Below are 9056 nucleotides of genomic sequence, written 5' to 3'. Positions count from 1 at the left end.
CCTGCCTCAGCCTCCTGAGTAGCTGGGATTACAGGCACGCATCACCATGCCCAGCTAATTTTTTGTATTTTTAGTAGAGACGGGGTTTCACCATGTTGACCAGGATGGTCTCGATCTCTTGACCTCGTGATCCACCCGCCTCAGCCTCCCAAAGTGCTGGGATTACAGGCTTGAGCCACCGCGCCCGGCCAAAAAATAATTTATTAAAAAATTAGCCAGGTGTGGTACGTGCCTACGGTCTCAGCTGCTTGGGAGCTAAGGCAGGAGGATCACCAGAACCCTGGAATTAGGGGCTGCAGTGAACTATGATCACTGCACTACTCTAGCCTAGGAGCAAGGCCCAGTCCCTCAACCACAACAAAAAAAGGCAGAGATGACCACTGTTGATGATGTTGTATATTTCACTCCACAATTATTTTATACACACAAGATATCAGGCTTACCCACTTCACTGAATAATCACTAAATGTGCCTCCAAATCAGCAGGGGTTTTTTAAATTAATTTTTTTTCTCTTTGGAGATGGGGTCTTGCTCTGTCGCCCAAGCTAGAGTGCAGCAGCGTGATCCCGGTTCACTGCAACCTCCACCTCCCGGGTTCAACTGCTTCAGCCTTCTGTGTAGCTGGGATTGCAGGTACCCACCACCATGCCCGGCTAATTGTGAATTTTTTAGTAGAGACGGAGTTTCATCATCTTGGCCAGGCTGGTCTCAAACTCCTGACCACGTGCCTCCCAAAGTGCTGGGATTATAGGCATGAGCCACTGCACCTGGTCAGTTTTTTTTTTTTTTTTAAAGACAGAGTCCTGCTCTGTCGCCCAGGCTAGAGTGCAGTGGCATAGTCTCGGCTCACTGCAACTTCCCCTTCTCAGTTTCAAGTGATTCTCCTGCCTCAGCTTCCTGAGTGGCTGGGATTACAGGTTTCCACCACCACACCTGGCTAATTTTTGTATTTTTTAGTAAGGACGGCATCTCACTATATTGATTGGCTAGGCTGGTCTTGAACTCCTGACCTCAAGTGATCCACCTCAGCCTCCCAAAGTGCTGGTGGGATTACAGGCGTGAGCCACCACGCCTGGCCCAAACCAGCAGTTTTAAAGGCTGCAGGGTGCCAGCACGGTGGTTCACACCTATAATCCCAGCACTCTGGGAGGCCGAGGTGGGTGGATCCCTTGAAGTCAGGAGTTTCAGACTAGCCTGGCCAATATGATAAACCTCGTACCTAATAAAAACACAAAAATTAGTTGGGCATGGTGGCGCATGCCTGTAGTCCCAGCTCCTCGGGAGGCTGAAGCAGGAGAATCATTTGAACCTGGAAGGCGGAGGTTGCAGTGAGCCAAGACTGTGTCACTGCAATCCAGCCTGGGCGCCAGAGCGAGACTCCATCTCAAAAAGCAAATACATAAAAATAAGTACAGAACTAAAGGCTGCGTATCTCACCCTACGACGAGGCCGTGTTTCCACTCCCGGACACTTAGGCCGCTCCATGTCCCCTTCTTTTAAGCCTGCTTACCTCTAGTCCTGTCTCCTACTATTCTCTAGGGTCGGTTCTTAATTACTTAGTCGAAAGGGAAGAATTATTTGATTATTATTTTTTTGGTGAGAGTTTTGCTCTTGCTGCCCAGGCTGGAGTGCAGCGGTGCGATCTTGGCTCACTGCAGCCTCTGCCTCCCGTACTCAAGCGATTCTCCTGCCTCAGCCTCCAGAGTAGCTGGTATTACAGGTGAGCACCACCAAGCCTGGCTCATTTTTGTATTTTTAGTAGAGCCAGGGTTTCATCACGTTAGCCGCGCTGGTCTCCAACTTCTGCCTTCCACCAATCTGTCCGCCTCAGCCTCCCAAAGTGCTGGGATTACAGGTGTGAGTCACTGTGCCTGACCTTTTTTTTCCTTTTGTAGAGCTGGGGTCTTGCTACGTTGCCTAGTCTGAACCTCAGGCCTCAAGGGATCCTCCTGCCTTGACCTCCCAAGTACCTGGGATTACAGGCGTGCGCCACCGCAGCCAATCCAACATTGTGATATTTTAATATTTGCTAAACTTAAAAGTATTCCCTCTCATGTAATTTTAGGATTACATTTGTATTTTTCATTAGAATCTCCTCTCTGAGCACTGTACATGTGGCCCTGGTGAACTGAGTGAGACTAGGCAATACTCCCAACGAAGGTCGAATTGTTCCGCCCAACGCAGGTGTGGTGGAATACAGCACACAGGGCACTCAGCACACACACCTAAGCAAACTGATGCTCTGAGCCGGCTCCCAATAACCCAGGCTCTGGAAACTGACGTGTGGACACCGCGGCTCCTGGGCAGAACCGCCTTCTGCCCAGTCCACCTAGGCAAATGCAGCGCCTCCAACAGGTTGGACAGATATGGTTTCTAATGCTCTTTCATTTCAATTCAGAAAGGACGGACATTTTTCAGAATGAGCAGATACTTAGTGACACAGCCTTGATGGTATGGATAACGCACACACACAAATCAGAGTTTTTGGTACCACAACTTTTTAAAAGCCAAACGGGCAGCGGGCATGTTTACTAAATGGTGAGGAAAACTAAAACAGGAGGGAAGAGCTTCAAGGCCAGTGACCAGGAGGTGGCTGTGCGAGGAGGCTCAGGGTCTAAATGCAGAGGCGGGCAGAGGGGCAGGCTGCCCCCGGGTGCCCAAGGGTCCCTTCCTCCACAGCAGCCCCGGACAGCCTCACGCAGCTGCCACACACAGGCCTCTGCCACAGTCGGTGACTTCCAACTCTTCACAACACTAAGGCTGGAATCAAAACCTTTCTCTTCCCCACAGGCAAAAACCTGGGCATTCACCACTTACCGATGATGAATTATGTGTTAAACTATCCATGAGATGCATTTAGACAACAAAGCTCTTTCAAGAAGTTCAACATAACAATATCTTGAACTCAGCAGGTTAGGTGATGTCCACTCTTGTTCCTTATGCTTTGCACCTACTATTATGACTATTATTCTTGTGACTATTTTGCATATGCTCAATTTTTAACAAAGTCATTTAAGAAGCTGACATATTATCTATTCCTCCCCCAAGGAGGGCCCAGGCTCTTTAGAGACGGCCGCCTCCAGGGCAGGCAGGACCCACATCTCCCGGAAGTACCGGACTGTGCCAGGAAGCAGGGAACTCAGGGCATAACCCAGGACGCAGGTGCCGCCTGAAGAGGCTCCAACATCAAGGGGGCCAAGTGAGTCCCAAACTAGACAGGAAAGTAGTATGATGCCACAAGTGAACAAAACCTTGCTAAAGCCACACTGGGGCATTTTCACAGACATGCCTATTTACAGTAGCAGCGCACACGGGGGAGGTACGGTGCGGCCGTGAGGGAAGCCACCTCCTCCTTGCTGACCGGGTGAAGCGGGTACTGCTGGCATCAGCTGACCCAGCAACTCCTCCCAGGCAGGAGTCAGGGGGACGCAAGCCTCTGTAGGGTAACCGCTAGGGCTGTGGCCAGCTGACATGGGCAGACATCAGCCTGGGGGACACAGCAGGGGCACAGGCACCCACTGCCTTGGCAGAGCATAAGGACACACACCCCTTGAAGCAAGTCCGGTGGGATAGGCAGAGCAGGGCCCCCCGTCAGTGGCGGCAAGCCGGGGCCTGGGCTCTGGCCACTCCCCTCTCCTGCAGCAGTGACTTTCTGGACCCAAGCACAGAACCTCGGCAGCCCTGATCAACACCACTGTGTTTGGCCCTTCAAGCCTGTTCAAAGAGTCCTGAATCCTGATGTCATCCACACTATTACTGGCCCTCCTAGCGAGGTCTGACACACAGGTGCTGTCCCTGCTGTGCCCAGGTGGGAGACAACACTGCTGTCCAGTAAGTCAAATGAGAGCCCAACAGCAGCCACCGGCCCAGGGCCGGGAAGGCAGCCCGCAGACTCCCGCCGGGTCACTCACACTGTCGAAGCTGCTGGAGCACTGCTGTGCTCAACCGCCCAGCCTGTGTGTTACTCGGGGTTGACATGAACTCACCTGCCTAGAGGTTCTTACATCCACCTGCTCTACAAACTGTAAAGTACCTGCCCAGTTCCAGGACTCGGCTCTTCTTTTCGGCCATCCTCTTTTTTTTCTTTTTTTGAGACGGAGTTTCGCTCTTGTTACCCAGGCTGGAGTGCAATGGCGCGATCTCGGCTCACCGCAACCTCCGCCTCCTGGGTTCAGGCAATTCTCCTGCCTCAGCCTCCTGAGTAGCTGGGATTACAGGCACGCGCCACCATGCCCAGCTAATTTTTTGTAGTTTTAGTAGAGACGGGGTTTCACCATGTTGACCAGGATGGTCTCGATCTCTTGACCTCGTGATCCACCTGCCTCGGCCTCCCAAAGTGCTGGGATGACAGGCGTGAGCCACCGCGCCCGGCCCCGGCCATCCTCTTTTTATTTTCTGAGACAGGGCCTCACTTTGCCACCCAGGCTGGAGTGCAGTGGCATAGTCAAGGCTCACTGAGGCCACCGCCTCCCAGGCTCCAGCGAACCTCCCACCTCAGTCTCCCAAGTAACTGGGACGACAGATGCGCACTACCACGCCCAGCTCATTTTATTATTTTGCAGAGACGAAGTCTCACTATGTTGCCCAGGCTGGTCTCGAGCTCCTGGGCTCTAGTACCCCACCTAGCTCAGCCTCCCAAGGTGCTGGGACTGCAGGTGCAAACCACCACGCCCAGCACTCTGCTCTTTTCCAAAGATGCTAGGATGGGCTGGGCACCGTGGCACACGCCTGTAATCCCAGCACTTTGGGAGGCCAAGACAGGTGGATCACTTGAGGTCTGGAGTTCACGACCAGCTGCACAGCAAAACCCCTGTCCCCACTAAAAATACAAAAAATTAGCCAGGTGTGGGAGGCACCTATAATCCCAGCTACTCGGGAGGCTGAGGCAGGAGAATCACCTGAACCTGGGAGGCAGAGGTTTCAGTGAGTCAAGATAGTGCCACTGCACTCCAGCCTGGGCAACAAAGCAAGACTCTGTCTCAAAAAATTAATTTTTTTTTTTTTAAAGATGCTGGGATGGCTGTCCCTCTCATGGGATGGGCAGGTCTTTCATCAGGGTCAGTTACACCAGCCAGGACCACATCACCCATCCAGGATTTGAATACTTCTCAGTTTGGTTTGATTACATTCACTGTAAAGACGGTGAAGGCCACTCAGGGGCCAAGTACCTCTGCTTCCTCTCTGCCATCTGCGAATATGCGACCAACTCTTCTTTGCACCCTTTCCACAACTCCGGGCCCCCCAACACCAAGCCCTCAGTACACGGTGGTCGGAAGACACTTCCAGATGCCCCTGCCCACTGCCCCCCTCGTCACCAGCACAAGTGCCTGGCTGCTCCTGAGCCCCTGTGCCCCATCTTGCCTGGACCGCCTCCCTCTGCTACCACACGTGCAGCTTGCTGGCAGGCAGAGGGGCTCATGGTGTCTGGTCGTGCCCTGGTCTTCTGCCTCACACCCGTGGCTCCCTACCTCCTCCACAGCACCAATGCCCTCATCCCTCCTCTAATTTCTGAAGGACAGACATCCAGAAATCTCTGCTGTACTCAAAATCCACATCTCATCTCGGCAAGAGAGAGCCGCGCACTGTACGTATCAGAGTGCACCGTCATCCCCAGGGCAGCTCAGAAGGCTCCTCCCTACCTCAGGCTCAAAGTGCGGCTCCACCCTGTTTCCTTTTGTTTACCCTCACTGCCAAAAGGACTGAAGGGGCCCCTTTTCCACGCAGCTGCTGCCCCAAGGATGCCCACAGACCATGGTCTTGGCAGCCAGCCCTTCTTCCTGCAGCTGCTCGTCTTCCCCGCCACCTTCGCAGCTTCTGGTCCCTGACACCCGCCAGTTCCACAGTCTGCACATCCTTCTCCCGACCACCCAGGAAGCCAACCCAGCCTGACAAGCAGTCTCCCCAATTTCTCATATTTGTTCTCCGCACCAGCCTGCTGGACACCCACACCTTTTCCTGCTTTCTCCAAACGCCCGGTGGGCGACACCCTGGCCGATGTGTCCCCTGGCCCCCACAACAGCCCTCAGTGGGGTGGCACTCATACTACGCACGCCCCATGGAAGGACTCGGGTGTGATGCAACCCCTCCCTGCTCTACGCCAGCTCACAGGGGCTCCAGACCGGGGTAAGCAGCAGCTTTTCAGGGACCAGCAACTTCGCACCTTCCCAGCTGCAATCTTCAAATAGAACAAGAGGCAAAAGTACCTGCAGGGACCCAGATCCCTCCCTTCACGTCCTTTCCACCCACGTCTCAGCTCCCTGATGTGGTTTCCTTCCTGAAACGCTGCTAATTTTAGCTCACTGTGCAAGCCACAAACACGTGTGCCCAACACAAGAGTCACCTGTGTCCACAATACCCTGCGAGAGGCCTGCCAGGCAAGCACTTAGAGCAAGTGCTAAGGGTGGACACGGACATGAACTCATTTGCCTAGAAGTTCTGGCATTTGGCCGCTGTACAATCTTAACATTTAAAAATCTACCTACTAACTTAACTGTTTTCTGAAAATGTAAGAAAGGCCATGCCAATCCAACTTACAAAACAGCACAATTTGCATAATTTAAACCAGAAACAGATTCTGCCTCTCATAGTCCAGCACCCTCTCAGGAGGAGGTGGGTTTGTCCCTACGGCAAGGAGTTAAACAGAAGGAACCTTGCCACACACAGATGGGTCCAAGAGTGGCTCCAGAAACCTCCAGAACCCAGTGGCCTGCTGCCCTCATTCACAGCTGGCCCTGGGAGTTCTTGGGCACTGCTTTGCTTGGCTCAGCTGGGAGGGACAGAGGAAGGGCAGGAGCAGCGCAGTGAGGGGAAAACAGATGGGCTTTGGGGATGGTCTCAGGCACAGAGCAAAGGCGGGAGGCAGCCCTAGAGGCCTGGTGCAGAGGGGCCAGCCCAGGAGAGCGGGAAAGCGACAGGGAAAATCAGGCAGTTCTGAAGGAAAGAGGAGTGTGGCTTCGGATGCCAAGAGAACCCTGTCTGGTAGCTACCTTGCTGGCCTCTCCCAAGGCCCCGTGCACAGCCTGTCTTGCTGGGAATGCTCCCAAAACCTGGATGACAAGTGGCACTCCCACTTGGGGAGCTTGGGAAGGGCCTGAACAGCTCAGTGATGCCCTGCAGTTCCTGCATCTGAGGGCCACTGGCCTGGCCTGCTCATCACAGGACTCACTCAGGTGCCCCCTCCTCCAGGAAGCCATCCCGGACCCCAGCTGAGGCCCACATCCCTCCCATTGACTTCCGTATGCTGAACCTCCCCCAGCCGGCATACTGCATCCTAAATTAGGGCCCTTTCTAATTTTTTTGAAAGTGTATAAAAGAGAAGACTGTCTCTATTTTGTTCTCCTTGTACCCTCAGCTCCCAGCCCAGTGCCTCGTAAGATGCCCAATAAATGACAGAACAAATGTTTGAAACAAGGGAGAAAAACTTGAGGGCTCAGGACTGGGCCTTTGTGAGAAGCCCACAGCCAGCGCTGGGAAAAGACTCCCACTTGGGGAGTGGGGAGGAGAGGGAGGGAGGACCTGGTCCCAGCAAATCAACAGAAGGTGGTGGCTCTGGGGCGGCATCCCACTCGAGACCAGGGCAGGTGTGAACTGATGCCCAGAGGGTGGCTGGTCGGAGTTCAGGGGCATGAGGGAGCTTGGGAAGGACTAGGCTGCCCTCAGGCCTGTCCTGTCTGAGGTGCAGGACAGCATGCCCCCAGCAGGAGGCGCAGTACGGGCAGAGCTGGCAAGTCGCAGGGTCCCGGCTGCCTCAAAATCAGTTATGACGACCCGCAAGTCCTACCTCCTGACAACATGGTTCCCAGACGCCGGCCGGGGTCACCCTGGGTCTGGGGCAGTCCTCTGAGGCCCAGGTCTTGAGAGAACTTGGCGTGCACAGTGCAGCAGCTGCCCCAGGCCCAGGTGTTGGTGAGGAGGAGGATGGGGAAGAGCCATGAAGCCCGCTGCTTCACAGGAGGCCTGCAGGGCAGCTCCACCTGTAGCCCAAGCCCGCCCCCAAGAGCTGTTGCCCCCTGAGACTCAGTCCCTTGTCTGCACAATTGTGGTGGTGCTGCGTTCTCACAGGTGGTGGCAGGGGTAACAGGGGCAGCAGGAAGCGCCCAGCAGTGCTGGCAGGCAGCACTCATTCCACGCTGGCAGTGTTAGCCGTTGCCATAGTGATCACCCCTGCCCCTGCCGGAAGAACACCCTGCTGGAAAACCTGGCACCTCACAGAGGAAAGGCAAACCCCAAAACACTGCCCCGGAAAACGAGCAAAACCCCTCAGGCAGGTGGATCACTTGAGGTCAGGAGTTCGAGACCAGCTTGGCCAACATGGTGAAACCCCGTTTCTACTAAAAACACAAAAATTAGCCAGGTGTGATGGCACATGTGTGTAATCTCAGCTACTCAGAAGGCCGAGGCAGGAGAATCACTCAAACCCAGAAGGCGGAGGGTGCATTGAGCTAAGATGGTACCATTGCAATCCAGCCTGGGCAATAGAGTAAGACTCTGTTTCAAAAAAAAAAATGGAAAACAAGCAAAACTCAGTCAAGTGCAAGGAAAGAGAAGGGCCTTCCAGGCTGCAGTGGTGCCCAACATCAACAGCTGGCACAGGGAAGCCGTGCACGTCTGTCCAGTCACCTAAAGACACACAACTAGTGAACCCGAGCCAGCCTCGGCTAGCACTGGGGATAAGCAGCGGAGACACATATGGTTTTCACTCAGGACAGTGAAACTCAGAGGAGCCTCTGAAGAAGGAGTTTCCTCTGGAATTGGCCGCTTAGGAGCCATGAGCTTCAAGCAAGATGAGAAGAAACATTTGTAACCGTTTGGAGAAAGCATAGTTGCAAAGCTGAAAAAGCTGGGACACCTGCACAGGGTGACCTCGCTCCCATGGGGCACAGCAGACATCGTGTGGCCCCACACACACCTTGGTGACCACCAGGCCCCAACATCAATGGCAAGCCTCGATGTTAGTCTTGTTTTGTCTACAACTGCCTCCCTCTGTTTCTCCCCACAACTTGCCAGGCTCAAAGGATGCTCTGCCAGGCCCTGAGTGAGGGCGGGAGATGTTCTGC

General features: G+C 54.1%; 1 protein-coding gene across 2 annotated transcripts in view; it reads right to left on the bottom strand.

Annotated features, from left to right (window-relative positions):
• RAB40C (RAB40C, member RAS oncogene family) overlaps positions 1–9056 on the bottom strand; it is a 36627-nt gene that overhangs the window by 23109 nt on the left and 4462 nt on the right. The window contains exon 1 of one of the 2 annotated variants that reach the window (XM_032269439.1): positions 5751–8307. The exons of the other annotated variant lie outside the window; for it this stretch is intronic. Coding sequence (XP_032125330.1) covers positions 5751–5913 — 163 coding nt within the window. The 5' untranslated portion in view covers positions 5914–8307. Of the gene's footprint in view, positions 1–5750; positions 8308–9056 lie in introns of those variants that run through there. 2 annotated transcript variants of the gene reach the window in all.

This window comes from Sapajus apella, unplaced genomic scaffold, assembly GCF_009761245.1.
Source record: "Sapajus apella isolate SASKATOON/1434 unplaced genomic scaffold, GSC_monkey_1.0 scaffold192, whole genome shotgun sequence".
NCBI lineage: Eukaryota > Metazoa > Chordata > Mammalia > Primates > Cebidae > Sapajus > Sapajus apella.
This window is presented reverse-complemented; position numbering and strand designations above follow the sequence as displayed.